Source organism: Acipenser ruthenus, chromosome 33 (genome assembly GCF_902713425.1).
Source record: "Acipenser ruthenus chromosome 33, fAciRut3.2 maternal haplotype, whole genome shotgun sequence".
NCBI classification, from domain to species: Eukaryota; Metazoa; Chordata; class Actinopteri; order Acipenseriformes; family Acipenseridae; genus Acipenser; species Acipenser ruthenus.
The window spans coordinates 13,435,380-13,454,878 of record NC_081221.1 but is presented as its reverse complement, the minus strand read 5'-3'; the positions used below and the strand labels follow the sequence as shown (position 1 = coordinate 13,454,878).

The window sequence follows — 19,499 nt, the reverse complement described above, 5'->3', positions numbered from 1 at the left end:
TCTCCTCTCCTATCAGTATGTTTTTAGATGTTCCTTATGAAATAAAATAACATCCCTAACTGATTTGAACCTCTGATTCCAACACAGTGTGTGTGTCACTTTTACTGTAGTGATTGAAATAAGACTTCTATTGCATAGCAGTTTGATCCATTCCTGGTTTTACTATGAGTTTAATAGGACACACCTGAGCTTCTTACATACACACTGTGGCTAATCAAGTTCGTATTAAAACCTGGAAAGGGTGACACTGCTGTGCAACAGGAGTCTTAATCCCACCCCTCCTGTAATTCTTGAGCTCTATTAAACAGTAAATATCATTTTATATTATCTGTGGTGTCCGGTGATGGCATTTTGAATGAGTATCAGTTGAATTAGAGATGGTTTAGCTGGGATAAAGGACTCAGAGTGCTGAATCAGGGTGCTCAAATACCCAGGCTAGCAGCACTTGAAAACAGTGGATTATATGGACCGATGTGCCTCTTATCAGTGCGTCTCCTGTTCAGAGGGGGGCTCCACTGGTTTTGCTGCTTGTAACGCTGTCTGAGGTTCAGCTTTTCCTCCGGGCTCAATGTGAGTCGTGATGGCAGCCCTGTCTAGAGTCCTCTAGTCCAGTCCTGCTGCCCTGAATGTTTTTCCAGAGATTGCATTTCCAGAATGGCTTAAGACCAGTTGTGTGTTGATGATGGGATGTGGATCAGTTCTGTGTTGATGATGGGATGTGGTTCAGTTCTGTGTTGATGATGGGATGTGGTTCAGTTGTGTGTTGATGATGGGATGTGGTTCAGTTCTGTGTTGATGATGGGATGTGGTTCAGTTCTGTGTTGATGATGGGATGTGCATCAGTTCTGTATGATGATGGGATGTGGTTCAGTTCTGTATGATGATGGGATGTGGTTCAGTTCTGTGTTGATGATGGGATGTGGTTCAGTTCTGTATGATGATGGGATGTGGTTCAGTTCTGTGTTGATGATGGGATGTGGATCAGTTCTGTATGATGATGATGGGATGTGGTTCAGTTCTGTGTTGATGATGGGATGTGGTTCAGTTGTGTGTTGATGATGGGATGTGCATCAGTCCTGTGTTGATGATGGGATGTGGATCAGTTCTGTATGATGATGGGATGTGGTTCAGTTGTGTGTTGATGATGGGATGTGGTTCAGTTCTGTGTTGATGATGGGATGTGGTTCAGTTCTGTGTTGATGATGGGATGTGCATCAGTCCTGTGTTGATGATGGGATGTGGATCAGTTCTGTATGATGATGGGATGTGGTTCAGTTGTGTGTTGATGATGGGATGTGGTTCAGTTCTGTGTTGATGATGGGATGTGGTTCAGTTCTGTGTTGATGATGGGATGTGGTTCAGTTCTGTATGATGATGGGATGTGGTTCAGTTCTGTGTTGATGATGGGATGTGGATCAGTTCTGTATGATGATGATGGGATGTGGTTCAGTTCTGTGTTGATGATGGGATGTGGTTCAGTTGTGTGTTGATGATGGGATGTGCATCAGTCCTGTGTTGATGATGGGATGTGGATCAGTTCTGTATGATGATGGGATGTGGTTCAGTTGTGTGTTGATGATGGGATGTGGATCAGTTCTGTATGATGATGATGGGATGTGGTTCAGTTCTGTATGATGATGGGATGTGGTTCAGTTCTGTGTTGATGATGGGATGTGGTTCAGTTCTGTGTTGATGATGGGATGTGGATCAGTTCTGTGTTGATGATGGGATGTGGATCAGTTCTGTATGATGATGATGGGATGTGGATCAGTTCTGTGTTGATGATGGGATGTGGATCAGTTCTGTATGATGATGATGGGATGTGGATCAGTTCTGTATGATGATGATGGGATGTGGATCAGTTCTGTGTTGCTGATGGGATGTGGTTCAGTTGTGTGTTGATGATGGGATGTGGATCAGTCCTGTGTTGATGATGGGATATGGTTCAGTTCTGTATACTGTTGATGGGATGTGGATCAGTTTTGTATGATGCTGAAGGGATGTGGATCAGTCCTGTGTTGCTGATGGGATGTGTACACTATTGAATTTGCACATTGGCATTTGTGCAAGTTTCCATTATCCTTGGCAGCATGCATTCACACATTGTGTTAGGTGATGGTAATTCTTTTCACTCATTGAGTAGATGCTTTGTGGATTAAACTACAATGTAATCTGCAATGAGACGTATCACTGAGCCTGGACACCCTTGTAAATGACATCGCAATGGGTCTTTTCCAGCTTCATTATTTGAAATAAACAAATGGAATAAAAAGCAGTGGTGTGTCCAGTCAGAGTGAATGAGGCTGGGAGCTGCAGGGCTGGATTCAGGGCTCAGGAGTCCCAGCTGAGATCCACGCTTCACAGCCACAGCAAGGTCAGCTTTTCCCATGCCTTGTAGGGAAGCGCAGTCGTGCGATTGACTTATTCCTTCGGGATTCTCAGAACTCCAGTTCATCTCACAGGCTGTGCCTGAGTGTGGGAGAGGGCGATTCACAAAGCTTCAACTGAAGAGTTATTTTAAGGATCCATCCCACTGGACTGGAAAATTGGCAATGCTGTTCCCATATTTAAAAAGGGAGATAAATTTGACCCTGGGAACTACAGACCTATACGTTTAACATCAATCAGATGTAAAATCATGGAAACTATAATAAGGACCAACGTAGAGGAATATTTATATTGTAACAACATTATAGGAGACAGCCAGCATGGCTTCAGGAAGGGTAGATCTTGTTTAACTCATTTACTAGATTTCTTTCAGGAGGTGATTTCTAGAGTGGACAAGGACAGTGTGTATGACATCATCTACAGGAAAGATTAAACCATTAGGAATAAATAGCAAAGTATGGATTCATAACTGGTTACAAGATAGCAAGCAGAGAGTTATTTTAGAGGCCAGGCATCAAACTGGAGTAACCCAACAAGTGGGGCACCACAGGGATCAGTATTGGGACCATTGCTATTCTTAATCTATAGAAATGACTTGGACCAAGACATGATCAGTCAACTATGCACATTTGCAGACGACACAAAACTGGGAGGGGCAGCCAACTCCCAATCAGCAACTTCGATAATACAAAGAGATTTAGACAAGACTCAAGCTTGAAATGAAATCTAATGTGAATAAATGCGAAGTCTCGCACATCGGGTGCAAAAACGTTAGAGGCAAGTACAGCATGAATAGTAACGAAATAGAGGAGGCTATGTATGAAAAGGACTTGGGGGTAGTGGTGGATGAATCTCTTAAGCCAACTAGACACTGCGGAGAAACTATGAAAAAAAGGGCTAATATAATGTTAGGTTATATAGCCAAGACAGTTGATTTCAAATCTAGAGAAATTATATAAAAATGATATAATGCACTGGTACGACCACATCTAGAATACTGTGTTCAGTTCTGGTCTCCTTGTAAGAAAGAGATTGAGGCATTGGAGAGTACAGAGGAGAGCAACACGATTCATTCCAGGACTGAAGGGCATGTCATAAGAAGACCGACTGAAAGAGCTGAATCTGCACAGCATAGAAAGGAGGAGAGCCAGAGGCATTTCAAATTGTCAAGGTTTTTAACACAGTAACTGCTGAGAATTATTTTTCACAGGTCACAGGGAGCAGAACCAGGGGCCATGGGTGGAAGCTGAAGATGGGCATATTCAGAACCGAGGGGAGAAGGAAAAGAGTGGTGAACCATTGGAACAGGCTGCCGGACAGAGCTCTTGAAGCACAGGCTATCCGATCCTTCCAGAATAGACTGGATGCTGTCACGAACAACACTGTGTAACCCTCTCTCTGACCACAAGACCTTTAGAGGGAAGTACATGTTTTATGCTGATTCCAGTATTATGATCTGTGTTACAAACAGTAAGGGTCCAAGCACTGACACTAAGAACATCACCCAATAAACCCTGATGATTTTACACCTCTTACAAATACTGTTTTCTGTTTTTGTAACCAGTTTTGTAGCCAATTACATGCTCTTCCCAGTCTTTTGACCCAAAATACACTGCTGATACGGTGAAGCCTAAATGGAACACAATAAAAACCGTGTGAGGATGACATCATCGGGAATGCTCTGGGATGCTTCTGTGTTGTTAAGTGTCGTGTTATTTTATTAGTTAGGTGTAGTTTAATTATTTTAATTTGCTCGTATGTATCCTTATTTTTCCTTCTTATTCAATCAAGATGGTTGTGAAGGTTAGTTTCATTTGTTTGTTTTTTTATTGTAATATTTTTTAAATATAACTGGTAGATTTTGCCTATATATAGAATTATCGAATTGTAAATGTTTATGATCCCAGATGACGAGATTGTCTTTTAGAGGGATGTGTGTTTTTTTTTTTGTAAGAATTTTATTTTTTAAAAGTGATTTTTTTAGTGATTATATATTTTTTTGAGTCCTTGCTTTTTAGATTTTTTATAATGATTTTTTTTAAGATTGATTTCGTTTTAGCGATGTGATTCTGCAGCTGTCTGTGGCTGGTCATCTTGCCAGGACATGAATTGTAAATGAGGCCTCGATCTCAATAAATAACTAAAAACAACCCGTCTGAACTGAACCCTCAATTGAACTGATAATTTGCTTGGACCTTTTTACTTGTTTTGCATCAACAGATTTCAACTTCGCTGTAACATAAGTAACTTGAACTGCAACAGTTTAAGAGCTGAAAACAAGAAAAACGCTGAATGATCAGTTCAATGAAGGGTCTAGTTCAGAGATTGAAAACCAGCAGACCCCGGGGATCCCCAGGACCAGGTTTGAGAAGTCCTGTTCTAGGATTTACGTTCTTAACCCCTGAAGGCACACAATGAATTGAGCGCTTGTTCAAACAGTTTCTTCTTAAAATACATTTGAGAGCGACTCACAAGGGAGGAAACTGATCATTCAAATGATCAGATCCAACCTGTCAGTACATTTTAAACCCTGTTTCGTGCCCCTCACTGCAGGAAAAAAGTCAGCATTGTTTTTATGAGTGGGACTCTCATGCCCCTTGTTCCTTGATGGGTTAAGAGCGTTTTTTTCAAGTCTGTTTTTTTTAATGAATATTAGTTTGATATGTATGAAACTGTTCTTGATACTGTTGGTAATGAAACCATAAGAAAGGAAAAATATTCAACCTTCTGTGCCACCTGTCCTGGATAAGAAAACAAAAAAACCACCGACATCATTTTGATGAATTGCTTTTGCTACTTTACTGAAAAGTAATCCCCAAAAATTTAATAAAATGCTGCCTAAGAGTTATGAACTGTGAATGATAAACATGTCTATGGGAAGGTCTTTGAACGGATGGCTACAAATGCGTGTGGTCGTGTTTGCAGTGTGGATGATCAGTGATACACAGGGTGACACAGAACAATGAGGTCATGTCCCTCCTCCTCCTCCTGTCTCACGGCAGGCAGGGAGACGGTTCCCAGCTCTGCTCCTGACAGATGTTCCCAGCTGTGCTCGCAGCACTCAGCCCACAGCAACGCTCCTGCTGCAAGACTTCCTTGGAGAGGAGCAGAGCTGTGCAGTCTCACTGCCGCTGGGACCCGCACGCACTGCCCCACGCCCAGGGCAACGAGGGTGCTAAATCTAGAAACGTGTCGACCAACTCAATGGCAAGAAATACTGAAAGAAAGCAAATTATTAACCCCTGAAGGCACACAAGCAACGGAACAAGGACGACCGGATCCAGTTTGGATTCAGATCCAAACTGTCAGTCCATTTTAAACCCTGTTTCGTGCACCTCTTTGCAAAAACAAGAACCTTAAAGGGTTAATTAAGCACATCTGAAGTCCATGTACCGAGTCAGACATTCAGCAGCTACATGATATTCTACAAATTAAAGAGCTGGCTTCCTGCTTGGGAGCGGTTTTTGATTGCTATCGCTTTATCCTCTGGCAAATTACTCATTTTGCAAGCAAGGGTTAAACATTTTACAAGTCGCACTTTCAGATACAAACCTCGGAACGAATGTGTTAAAAACAGAACTGTTATTCAGATCAGTTTTATAGGAGTCCTTTTTTGGCCAATCAGACTCTCCATACGTCTTGTGGTAGCATATTTAGGTTTCCTTGTCAGTTCTGTTTCTGTGCACCAAGTATAGGATCTTTATGAAGATCTGCTCCTGTGCAGCGTGTTCCATTAAGTTCAGGTTTATAAAACCAGGAGACTTCCTTCACAGCTGCTCCTGAAACTGGGAAGAGCACAAGGAAGGAAACATGCGGAGCGCAGCGAGTTCTCAGCAGTGCGACAGCTGAAATCTCTGGGATGAAACACCATGCAGCTGAGATCGGATTAAGCTGTGTTCAAAGAGAGCTTCTTTTTGTCTATGCACCACCTGGTGGATGTCGGCCAGTACTACACCTCCGAATCATGTAATGGGATCTTGTTTCAAGAACTTAAAAAAATAAAAAATAGTGGGGTGGCCTTAATGTTGAAGGCTTATTAACATCGGAGTCAACGGGATCAAGACTGTGAAAATACAGCCCAATAGCTGCAGGGTGTCTTGTGCCCAGGTGACGAGGTATTCCAGGATTCGGCTGTTCTTGGTCTGAATGCTTCAGTTAGCAGACCCCTCCCTCCAGTGAAGCGGCTCCCTAGCTCCCCGGCTACATGGGATAGTTGAGCACCACGTCCTGCTTGGCCAGCTCCAACAACATGGGATCATCGAAGAACTTGCTGATGCTGACGTCCTCGCTGAGACCCTGCGGAGACAAACACAGCAGCCCGTCAGCGACCTGGGGGGGGTGGGGGCAGTGCACAGTGGGTAAAAACAGGTCCCCCACCAGATGGTTTGGTGGGCACCGTTTTCAGACCACGTGCACGACACGACACGGTCATTCTCAGCGTGTTTAACCGTCATGTTAAGTTGCCTATATATGCTGTACTTGTTTTTTCATGGTCTTAGGAATCAAACTTAAGAAGGATTCCTTTATTATTATTTGTTTATTTAGCAGACGTCTTTATCCAAGGCGACTTACAGAGACTAGGGTGTGTGAACTATGCATCAGCTGCAGAGTCACTTACAACAACATCTCACCCGAAAGACGGAGCACAAGGAGGTGAAGTGACTTGCTCAGGGTCACACAATGAATCAGTGGCTGAGGTGGGATTTGAACCGGGGGCCTCCTGGTTACAAGCCCTTTACTTTAACCCCTGGACCACACAGCCTCCTATAGTTTGAAGTGTTAGATATTCGTAGATGTATTTCTGTATTCGCCCCACGCATTGCGTTTGAGCTCCCTACCACTTCCAATTCCCCCTCAGAGTATCTGACCATGTCGGTCGCTGCCCGAGAGTCACCACACACACGCAGCTTTGACCGGGCTGTCTGGTTATATTTGGTGAGCTGTGACAGTGGGTGTTTGTTGATGTTTGAGCTCATAGCTCTACTGTGTGCATCGTTACAACAGGCTTTGAACTTAACAATTGTAAATCACGCTTTGGAAAGAAGTCCCACAAAGCGAAATATAAATGCTGCTCTTTTCATTTCGTTTGTGTTGATTTTTATTTCGCCAGAAAAGTATCTACTGAGACTAAAGTCCTGTTTACAAGCGGGTTCTAGAAAACCCAATCCGTTTGAAGTTACAGTTTTGGCATACCAAGGTCTGCCAATCACGATATTCATTTCTGCCTCTGTGTAAATTAAAAGCCATTGGTCCCTTCACTTCTGCACTAAACACAGCGAAGGCGCAGTTAAGCAATCCGTTTACTCTCCTATATTACTTTGTGGAAATGAAAGCAGCCTAATTTGATTACTTGTATTGCTAATTCTTATCGATTCCCTTCAATTTGAGAATCACACTAATAGCACTGTCTACTGGCACAATTTCACTTTACCGTTCTGCAGAGGAAAGAGAACCGCGTCACAGTCAAAATAATGTGAAGGATTATACAGTACATGAATATCTGCAAACCTATTCACAATTTAGAGTTATAGTGCAGTTTAAATATACTGTTTATGTGTAAGGTAGGGTCTGGCATTTAAACATCTACGTGTTTTCAAATAAAACACATATCTTTTTGCCTTGTGAAACAGTATGTTTAACTTGTTTATAGTGTTGTTAAGTGGCAAAAGTTTTTCCAGAGAGGCTAAAAAATGTTAACCCTTTGCGGTCCATTGTCGGACCTGGTTCCGACATTGCAATTATTCCTATCCGGTCCAATGTCGGACCTTGTCCGACATCATCAACGGGGCGGTCATAAGGAAACAAGCTGGCGGCTGCTGCATCAGCGCTCAGAAAATATCACGGACATTTGCAGAGCTTTTTTGAGATGTTATAGTAATAAAATAATGACTTGGATCACATTATTGAGGAGTTTGGTGATAAAACGAGTGATCAGGAGATGATTGATCGGTATGTACGACTATTATTATTATTATTATTTATTTCGATAGCGAACGAAAGGGTGGGGCGGGGCTGGAGATGCCTAGTGAGTGCTTTGTTGATATACAGGGCCTTTTAAACCCGTTTGACTGTGGAAAAAAATACTTTTAAACAGCGCGTCTACGTAGTGGCTGAAAATGAACTGTTTTGTCAGAAGCGTTTTTTCTATTTTTTTTTTTGTAGTGCCTTGATGCATGGTAAAGAACTGCTGTAACTGAATATGGCAGCTGAAAATCTAAGTAAAACATGAACAGTAAAACACTGGCGATGCCACATGCAGCCTGCGCTGTCCCTGGTTTACAGGGCGAGGGTACCTTGCGTCGGCGGGTCTTGATCATGAATTCTCTGGCCAGGTGAGGGGCCGGCTGGGGCTCCAGAGGACGGATCACGATGCTCTTATCCAGGGGGTCACCCGGCACAATCTGGGGACAGAAACACAGAGAGACATATGAGAAAAAGAGAGACAGAAATGACATTTGCCAAGCTTTGTGAGATGTTCCAGTAATAAAATAATGACTCTGATCGCATTATTGAGGAGTCTGGTGATAAATTGAGTGAGATGATTTATCAATACGCACTACTATGAAGAGATATTATTATTATTATTATTATTATTATTATTATTTTTTATTTCTTAGCAGACGCCAACTTACAATTGTTACAAGATATCACATTATTTTTACATACAATTACCCATTTATACAGTTGGGTTTTTACTGGAGCAATCTAGGTAAAGTACCTTGCTCAAGGGTAAAGCACCAGTGTCCCCCCACCTGGGATTGAACCCACGACCCTCCGGTCAAGAGTTCAGAGCCCTGACCGCTACTCCACACAGCTGCCCTAAGATATGTGATAAATACAGAGAATAAGGGGTGGGGTGGGGCTGGAGATGCAGTACTGAGTGTCCTGTTGATATGCAGAGCCTTTTAAACCTCTTTTACTGTGAAAAAAATACTTTTAAAACAGCGTGTGTAAAATAAGCAGCTTGTGTGAAAATAAATTGGACCTGACGCGCCTGAGTCGCATTGAATAAATGGACCGCTAAGTGTTAAAAGGGACCAAACTGCGAATTTTCTGTAAGTGGCAGAGAATCCAGAGATCACACAGTCCTCTGAATTCCTCCCTCAATGGGGTGCCCCCCAGCTGATCTCTTGAGATCTCCAGCCAGCGTCGCACACAGCAACGGTGTGTCAGACTAACCAAGCAGGCAGAACTCAAAGGAAAGCCTGCAAATGATACTCGCTCGCTGTCCTGGATCACTTCACCCACGGCACAGATGGGAATTGATTTAGATAAAGTCAGAACAAGACGGTGTGTCAGTTCAGGTCAACTCAACTGTGGAGAAACACAGGACGTGACCACGATGGGGAGCTTGTAATACTGGACAGGGGGTGTGTGTGTCACAGAAACAGATCATGATGGGGAGATTGTAACAATGGACGGGGTGGGGGAGTGAGAGAGGGGGGGGTCACTGTGCAGCCCCATGGCAGTAAGATTGAGGAAAAAGCTGACAGTGTTAAACCAAGCCACAGGAAATTAGCCAGTTTGAATCATGTACTCTATTTTTTATTTTTTCAACTTGCTGACTTAAAAAACTGACTCATCGCTTACACAGATTAACGTCAAGTCAAATAAAACGACACACACGAAGCCTGCGCAGGATAATCCAAGGATGTGTGTTTGAAGATTAAATACTAATAGTCACACAGCTTGCAGAGGCAGATAGTCCCCTTACAGCAGAGGATTGAGACCCCTTCATTATAAAACTGCATTGAAAAAATACACAACTTCCAGGAATTTCCTGTCATCAGAGAAGGCGACCTAAACCCTGAGGCAGTGCAACATCGTCACATATATACTGAACCGACAAGATTTAGAGACTTGCAGTGGTTTAGGGCAGCAGTGTGGAGTAGTGGTTAGGGCTCTGGACTCTTGACCGGAGGATCGTGGGTTCAATCCCAGGTGGGGGACGCTGCTGCTGTACCCTTGAGCAAGGTACTTTACCTAGATTGTTCCAGTAAAAACCCAACTGTATAAATGGGTAATTGTATGTAAAAATAATGTGATATTTTGTAACAATTGTAAGTCTCCCTGGATAAGAGCGTCTGCTAAGAAATAAATAATAATAATAATAATAATAATAATAATAATAATAATAATAATAATAATAATAATAATAATAAAAAAAAAATAATAAAAAAAAAAAAAGGGTTTCAAAACATTGGTTAGCACCCGTTACTCCATGGACTGTTGAAAATGAAGATTGTGGCCACGTGATTTCAGCAATGCAGCCCCGCTTGTAATCTGTGCTGCTTGGATGGCAAAACTAAAGCACGCTTAGCCATCAAACGATGGGACCCTTTCACAGTGCTGGACTCATGGCATGCAGAAAGGGGCTACAGTTTACAATCTCATGTTTGCAAGAAGCTGCTGCACCAGTACAGACAATGATTTAATCATTCTCTACCAAATCAACTGAGCGAGCTTATGATCCCAGCAAGGAAGGAAACACTGACCTTGAGGAGACAGGCCATGTCCCTGTAAATGTGTAAACATGCTTCAAACATTACAAATACAAAACCTTCAACTCGTACTATTGTGTTGATCCCCCCCCCCCCCCCCCGGCCAGTGGAATACAGACTGGGGGAGCGCCTGCACCTGGGTGTGTGTGTGTGTGTGTGTGTGTGTGTGTGTGTGTCTCGTACCTGCCAGTGGTGGAATACAGACAGGGAGAAAGCCTGTCCCTGGGTGTGAGTCCGCAGGTCTGTCTCGAAACCAAACGAATCGATGGCCGGGATGAAAGCCTTGATGGTGTAGAGAGGGGAGCCAGGGATGGGGGCGTCCTGGGTCACATGACCTCTGAGCACAGGGAGACAAAGAGGAGAGCGTTTACACACTCGGGCCTCCCCGTGACACACACACACACAGGGGGCTCACACACACACACACAGGGGGCTCACGCGATCAAAACTACACCCCGAGAAGCCAGCTGCATTGTTTTAGAGCATTTTACAGCTCTTGTCCTTGCCCTGGATTGTATCAACCTCTTATTAAGACACATTCCCAGGATTCCCCTGTGCTGCAGAATGCTCTAATGCAATCCAAGGGTGGCTGATCCCTACAGCTTACACGTGGATCAAATTGACCACCCAAGTAAAACATTTATTAATGAGAATGGTACATTTCTATCAGTTATAAACAGACAATTTCCCAAGTTTGCTACAATTTGTTTTGCAAGGCAACTGATAAAACAGAACTGCTTTTATGTTTACCCATTGTATGCAGTGTTGGTATTGAATAACTGGCCTATCAGTTTTTTTTATTTGTATTAAAAAAATAAATAATAAAAAAAGCTGCTATAATGACCATTGAATCCAAGTGAACCAAGCCAGTGAGCTAGGTGTCTTTGTGCTGGACTGCAATCAGCGATTATTGCAGAGGAAATCGCTGCAATTGAAGCAGCCTAGCAACACAAATCAGATTAATGTTCTTAATAGATGCATCAGCAAACGAAGCAGAGGTGCTGACTGGAGGATTACTGTCACTTTAATTAGTTCCACTTGGTCCTGTGCCTGAATGATAGAAGCTCAGTTGTGATTTGAACAGCTCAGTAAATCCTGAAATGACTTCAACTGCAGTACAGTGGGAGTCTTTCCAGCTCCTCTCCTGCACCCTGCCTGCCCCCAGCACAGCACAGCCCAGCACAGCCAAAACACAGCCCAGCCCAACACAGCCCAGCCCAACACAACCCAGCCCAACACAGCCCAGCCAAAACACAGCCCAGCCCAACACAGCCCAGCCAAAACACAGCCCAGCCCAACACAGCCCAGCCCAACACAACCCAGCCCAACACAGCCCAGCCAAAACACAGCCCAGCCCAACACAGCCCAGCCCAGCCCAACACAGCCCAGCCAAAACACAGCCCAGCCCAACACAACCCAGCCCAACACAACCCAGCACAACACAGCCCAGCCAAAACACAGCCCAGCCAAAACACAGCCCAGCCCAGCAAAAGCCCAGCCAAAACACAGCCCAGCCAAAACACAGCCCAGCCCAACACAGCCCAGCCAAAACACAGCCCAGCACAGCCCAGCCAAAACACAGCCCAGCCCAACACAGCCCAGCCAAAACACAGCCCAGCCCAACACAGCCCAGCCAAAACACAGCCCAGCCTAGCCCAACACAGCCCAGCCAAAACACAGCCCAGCCCAACACAGCCCAGCCAAAACACAGCCCAGCCTAGCCCAACACAGCCCAGCCAAAACACAGCCCAGCCCAACACAGCCCAGCCCAACACAGCCCAGCCAAAACACAGCCCAGCCCAACACAGCCCAGCCAAAACACAGCCCAGCACAGCCCAGACAAAACACAGCCCAGCCCAGCCCAGCCCAACCCAACACAGCCCAGCCTAGCCCAACACAGCCCAGCCAAAACACAGCCCAGCCCAACACAGCCCAGCCAAAACACAGCCCAGCCCAAACACAGCCCAGCCAAAACACAGCCCAGCCCAAACACAGCCCAGCCCAACACAGCCCAGCAAAAACACAGCCCAGCACAGCCCAGCCAAAACACAGCCCAGCACAGCCCAGCCAAAACACAGCCCAGCACAACACAGCCCAGCCAAAACACAGCCCAGCACAACACAGCCCAGCCAAAACACAGCCCAGCACAACACAGCCCAGCCAAAGCCCAACACAGCCCAGCACAGCCCAGCCAAAACACAGCCCAGCCCAACACAGCCCAGCCCAACACAGCCCAGCACAGCCCAGTCCAACACAGTGAGGATGAAGGAATTATGCAATCATGGAGCTCACAGTAAGGAGATATTAACGATGATAAATCTGTTTTCTAAGGAGCGCTCAGAGTTTGTGTTTTAGGACATTCGTACTTTCATTTATCAAGGTCCTGTCCAGCGTTTGCACAGCAGTCGAGATTCATCGACACTGCAGTTATTTACTGAGCTGAGCCCTTCAGTCTGCATTGACAAAGTCCAGGTTCAAGTGTTGTCAAGAGAAACAGACTTTTACTATATTACCCCTAAACTGACAAGTGATGTGGGTCATGTTAATAAACAAAAAAGCTATTTGAAAAAGAAAGACGATTTGCTCACAAAGTAAAGAAAACGAAACAGAATCATCTACAGTACTGTTGCAAGTCATCTCTGCTGTATTGTACAGCCAGTAAATCTAATCTCAGGGGGTTTAATGAATGGGTGCAAGTACCTCCTGCGAGCCAGCACGGTGTAGACAGCAGAGACACAGTCAGCCGGAGCCTGGACCTCCACAAAGTAGTAAGGCTCCATCAGACGAGGGGTGGCCTGGGGAGAGAGAGGAGAGAAGGGGCTCTGTGAAACAACACAGGCAGAGAGACACACACACCCTGGGGAGGGAGAGGAGAGAAGGGGCTCTGTGAAACAACACAGACAGAGAGACACACACACCCTGGGGAGGGAGAGGAGAGAAGGGGCTCTGTGAAACAACACAGGCAGAGAGACACACACACCCTGGGGAGGGAGAGGAGAGAAGGGGCTCTGTGAAACAACACAGGCAGAGAGACACACACACCCTGGGGAGGGAGAGGAGAGAAGGGGCTCTGTGAAACAACACAGACAGAGAGACACACACACCCTGGGGAGGGAGAGGAGAGAAGGGGCTCTGTGAAACAACACAGACAGGCAGAGAGACACACACGCTGGGGAGGGAGAGTAGAGACGGGGCTCTGTGAAACAACACAGACAGGCAGAGAGACACACACACCCTGGGGAGGGAGAGGAGAGACGGGGCTCTGTGAAACAACACAGACAGGCAGAGAGACACACACACCCTGGGGAGGGAGAGGAGAGGAGAAAGGGCTCTGTGAAACAACACAGACAGGCAGAGAGACACACAGACACCCTGGAGAGGGAGAGGAGAGGGGGCTCTGTGAAACAACACAGACAGGCAGAGAGACACACATTGATTACACTTTAGTAACTGTAGGTGCAGCAAGACAGACCGTGCATGTTTAAAGACAGACCGTGCATGTTTAAAGACAGACCGTGCATGTTTAAAGACAGACCGTGCATGTTTAAAGACAGACCGTGCATGTTTAAAGACAGACCGTGCATGTTTAAAGACAGTCTGTGCATGTTTAAAGACAGTCTGTGCATGTTTAAAGACAGACCGTGCATGTTTAAAGACAGACCGTGCATGTTTAAAGACAGTCTGTGCATGTTTAACTTCCAGGGTCATTCCACTCCAGGGTTATCAAATCAAATAAAACAAACTACAGCTCTGGCCAAAAGTTTTGCATCACCTAGAATTTTAGAATTAAAAACAAACAAATAAAATATTTTTTTTCATTTTTTTGTTTTTTAAAAGTACATTAACAATTTAGATATATTATTTAACATCTTGTAATCGAAGAAACTGCTAAATGACATTGCATGAGTCTACCGGAAGCCATAATAGTAGTACAGTATTTCATGTTAGATTTCACAATGATTTCCGTTTGTCAGTTTTTTGTTAAGTATATGGAAAACTACAAAGCGGTGTGTAATTCAATATGTTAACGTAACATTATTCAGCAGATTTCATTCGACTTTATGAAGCAAAATTAGTTAATTCTATATATATATATATATATATATATATATAGGGGGATGCAAAACCTTTGGCTGTACTTCCGTGTCTGGGTGGAGGTTTAATGACTTCAAACCAGACACTTCAGAACAGTGCTGGAGGAAAGCCCAGGATTGGAAAGGGCAGCTTCGCCTCCCTGTCAGGCGGTGGCTCAGCCTCTCACCATGAGGAAAGCGGAGTACACCACTCTGCGGGCTGTGGGGATGACCTGCCCTCCTCCTCTGTGCAGCGGCTCCTGAGCGATCACAGCGTCCAGGATCTTAAACTTCACATTGCGGATCGCTGCAGGAGTGGCGAGCAGAGACGCAGGGTTAATAAACACACCAACCAACCAACAAACCCATCCATCCATCCATCAACCAACCCGTCCATCCATCCATCAACCCATCCATCAGTCCATCCATCCATCAACCAACCCGTCCATCCATCCATCAACCCATCCATCCATCCATCCATCAACCCATCCATCAGTCCATCCATCCATCAACCAACCCATTGATCCATCCATCAACCCATCCATCCATCCATCCATCCATCAACCAACCCGTCCATCCATCCATCAACCCATCCATCAGTCCATCCATCCATCAACCAACCCGTCCATCCATCCATCAACCCACCCGTCCGTCCATCCATCAACCAACCCATCCATCCATCCATCAACCCATCCATCAGTCCATCCATCCATCAACCAACCCATTGATCCATCCATCAACCCATCCATCCATCCATCCATCCATCAACCAACCCGTCCATCCATCCATCAACCCATCCATCAGTCCATCCATCCATCAACCAACCCATTGATCCATCCATCAACCCATCCATCTGTCCATCCATCAACCAACCCATCCATCCATCCATCAACCAACCCATCCATCTGTCCATCCATCCATCAACCAACCCGTCCATCCATCCATCAACCCATCCATCTGTCCATCCATCAACCAACCCATCCGTCCATCCATCAACCCATCCATCTGTCCATCCATCAACCAACCCATCCATCCATCCATCAACCCATCCATCTGTCCATCCATCAACCAACCCATCCATCCATCAACCAACCCATCCATCCATCCATCAACCCATCCATCCATCCATCCATCCATCAACCAACCCGTCCATCCATCCATCAACCCATCCATCTGTCCATCCATCCATCAACCAACCCGTCCATCCATCCATCAACCCATCCATCTGTCCATCCATCAACCAACCCATCCGTCCATCCATCAACCCATCCATCCATCCGTCCATCCATCCATCAACCCATCCATCAACCAACCCGTCCATCCATCAACCCATCCATCTGTCCATCCATCAACCAACCCATCCATCCATCCATCAACCAACCCATCCATCCATCCATCCATCCATCAACCAACCCGTCCATCCATCCATCAACCCATCCATCTGTCCATCCATCAACCAACCCATCCATCCATCCATCAACCCACCCGTCCGTCCATCCATCCATCAACCAACCCATCCATCCATCCATCCATCCGTCCATCCATCCATCCATCAACCAACCCATCCATCCATCCGTCCATCCATCCATCCATCAACCAACCCATCCATCCATCCATCAACCAACCCATCCATCAACCAACCCATCCATCAACCAACCCATCCATCCATCCATCAACCCATCCATCCATCCGTCCATCCATCCATCCATCAAACAACCCATTCATCCATCCATCCATCAACCCATCCGTCCGTCCATCAACCCATCCATTAATCAACCCATCCATCCGTCCATCCACCCGTGAGATTATCATCTGCACACCAACTTGGGATGGAGGACTTTTTAATTATTATTAGTGGTATTAGTTGTACTGTTAGATACACTGGTCAGAGTAGAGGAGGGAAATTGACCTTTTTTTAAAAAAAAAACAAGGACTGATTTGTTTTCAAGATATAACTGGGTTCAAAAGTAAGGATTTCCAAAAATAAAATAAAATACAAAAAGTTCTGGGGTACAAAGGTCCGTCCCCCCCCCCCCCCCCAACAACATCTCAACATCACAGAACGTAGTGCAGCTCATCCCTGTCGAGTTTCATATAACAGATCTGTGGTGTTGGCACAGTGAGAGATGGGGGGGTGTTTGACTCACGCTCGTCACACAGCGGCCCTTCTCTGGTTCCCCACTGGAAGCCCTGCACGATGCTGTCCTTCACGGAGCCCAGCAGGGCCTTGTCCACCTGCACAGGGAGGAACACAGACAGCATGAGCACCACGGAGACACAGCGCCGGTGTTCTGTAGCGGTTCAGGGCTCTCCCTGCACAGCAGTTTGATCCATTCCAGGTTTTACTAGGAGTTAAATAGGCACATCTGAGCTGGTTGCCTGTACACTGTGGCTGATCAAGCTTGTATTAAAACCTGGAATGAGTGAAGAGGTTACACAGTAGGATTCTTATTTCCAGCACTGTAGCTCAATGTAATGCCTGAACTCTGTCAAAACTGACATCTGGTAGTTGTTGTCAGATGAAAATAGCAGACAGGTGTTACTTCTACACAGGGCTAGACGTTATCTGGTCCGCTATTCAGACGCAGACTGAATCGAATTGAACGCGCTGTCTATTGTAAAGGCAACAAGGAGGGACTGCACAGCTATTAAACTATTAAAGCACACGGGGCGGGCTGAATTCAGAAATACTGAAAGAAACCTAAATTCAATGACAAGTCTTTTTCAATGTCATTTTTTATTTTAAGACTGCTAGTCTAACCCTTTGTCACTGAGTCTTCTCTTAGTATTTGTGAATATCGGATTGCAACTCCAGTGGTAAGAGGTGCAATGTGTTGGGAAGTCTCTGTCACAGGTCCTTGAACAGTGAAGAACATGAGGAGCACCCACACAATGAAAGCAGAGTGCTCGGCACTGACTCGGCTGGCTTGTTTGGGTCTGCTCTCTCTCACTCACCTCTGAAGGTAGCGTGTCATCGACCAGAATATTGGGACCCGTGGTGTCAGGTCCGAACGCCCAGATCGAACGAGCCGCTAGCAGATCCCAGTCATACTTCGTCTGGAAGAATTCTCCTAGCTTCTTCCTGGGACAGGGAGAGAGGGACAGAGAGAGAGAGAGAGAGAGAGAGAGAGAGAGAGAGAGAGAGAGAGAGAGAGAGAGGGGGGGGGGGAGAGAGAGAGGGGGAGAGAGAGAGAGAGGGGGAGAGAGAGAGAGAGGGGGGAGAGAGGGGGAGGGAGGGGGATAGAGAGGGGAGAGGGGGGAGAGAGGGAGAGAGAGAGAGAGAGAGAGAGAGAGAGAGAGAGAGAGAGAGAGAGAGAGAGAGAGGGTTGAGAGAGGACTCATCAGCGCAAGAGCAACAGAGACGGGACTTCCAAACATCATACTGCAGGAACAGAGACTGAAGACTCTGTACAGCAGCCTGGCAATACCAAGAACAGCAAGCAAATCACCAGGTTTACTTTTTTTAATTTAGTAAATCTGCAATTCATTTTACCCTATTTTTCTCCCAATTTGAAACGTCCAATTGCAGCTCACCGCTACCACCCCCCGCGCTGACTCAGGAGCGGCGAAGACGTACACACGCTGTCCTCCGAAGCGTGTGCCGTCAGCCGACCGCTTCTTTTCACTCTGCAGGCCAGCTATGCAGCCGCCTCACAGCTACAGCGTCGGAGGACAACGCAGCTCTGGGCAGCTTACAGGCAAGCCCGCAGGCGCCCGGCCAGACCACAGGGGTCGCTGGTGCGCGGTGAGCCGAGGACACCCTGGCCGACCTAAGCCCTCCCCTCCCGGGGCGGCACCTGGACTCGAACCGGCGACCTCCAGGCTATAGGGCGCATCCTGCACTCCACGTTTACCGGACATGCCATTGGGAGCCCCAGGCTTACTTTTTCTTAACTGAGGAAGTAACAATTATAGCTAACAGCTTTAGGAATGGATATGAAACTTTTTAAAAAAGCTGTATTTAAACAGGGTGTGCTGTTTATAAAGGGCTGGTAGAGTGAACAGATCGCCCCATTGCCACGTTTACCTGTTCCATGTGATCTGGACCACTTCGTTCTCGATGTCCTCAGCCAGCCCTTTCTCCAGAGGCTCTGCAATCATGGTGATCTTGTTTCTGTGTGGAGACACGCCAGCATGCACAGACATCAGTTACTCGCGTTTAGGGCACGCTGGCTGAAGCTAAGAGGTTTACAGCCAACCAAGTACTGGGGGCCGATTGAGAAGAGTTTCAGGGAAGAGATGAGAGGGACTCACTTCTTGTTGGGGGTCTCAGCGAAACACTTGAGGGAGGACGTCTCTACCACCGTCTCGCAGAACGTCACCACAGGGTCCGCCACCTGTTCAAGAGGTAAATCCATCTCAGTTACATATGTGAGCAGGAGGATGATGGGAAATGTAGTTCTGAGAGGTCCATGCGGGTACATGTGAAGCCATCTTGATGCAGGGAATGCAGGGAATGCAGGGACGCGTGTCTCTCTGTGTGCGGGGCGGCTGGGACGCGTGTCTCTCTGTGTGCGGGGCGGCTGGGACGCGTGTC

General features: G+C 46.1%; 1 protein-coding gene across 1 annotated transcript in view; it reads right to left on the bottom strand.

The window, feature by feature from the left end:
• Positions 1 to 5,162: 5,162 nt before the first annotated feature.
• Positions 5,163 to 19,499, bottom strand: part of LOC117433520 (116 kDa U5 small nuclear ribonucleoprotein component) — a 31,297-nt gene continuing 16,960 nt past the window's right edge. Inside the window, exons 20-28 of the mRNA XM_034055843.3 lie at positions 19,217 to 19,299; positions 18,990 to 19,076; positions 17,918 to 18,044; positions 17,110 to 17,197; positions 15,151 to 15,269; positions 13,590 to 13,684; positions 11,073 to 11,226; positions 8,682 to 8,789; positions 5,163 to 6,684 (exon numbers count right to left, since the gene is read on the bottom strand). Coding sequence (XP_033911734.3) covers positions 6,589 to 6,684; positions 8,682 to 8,789; positions 11,073 to 11,226; positions 13,590 to 13,684; positions 15,151 to 15,269; positions 17,110 to 17,197; positions 17,918 to 18,044; positions 18,990 to 19,076; positions 19,217 to 19,299 — 957 coding nt within the window. The 3' untranslated portion in view covers positions 5,163 to 6,588. The remainder of the gene's footprint in view (positions 6,685 to 8,681; positions 8,790 to 11,072; positions 11,227 to 13,589; positions 13,685 to 15,150; positions 15,270 to 17,109; positions 17,198 to 17,917; positions 18,045 to 18,989; positions 19,077 to 19,216; positions 19,300 to 19,499) is intronic.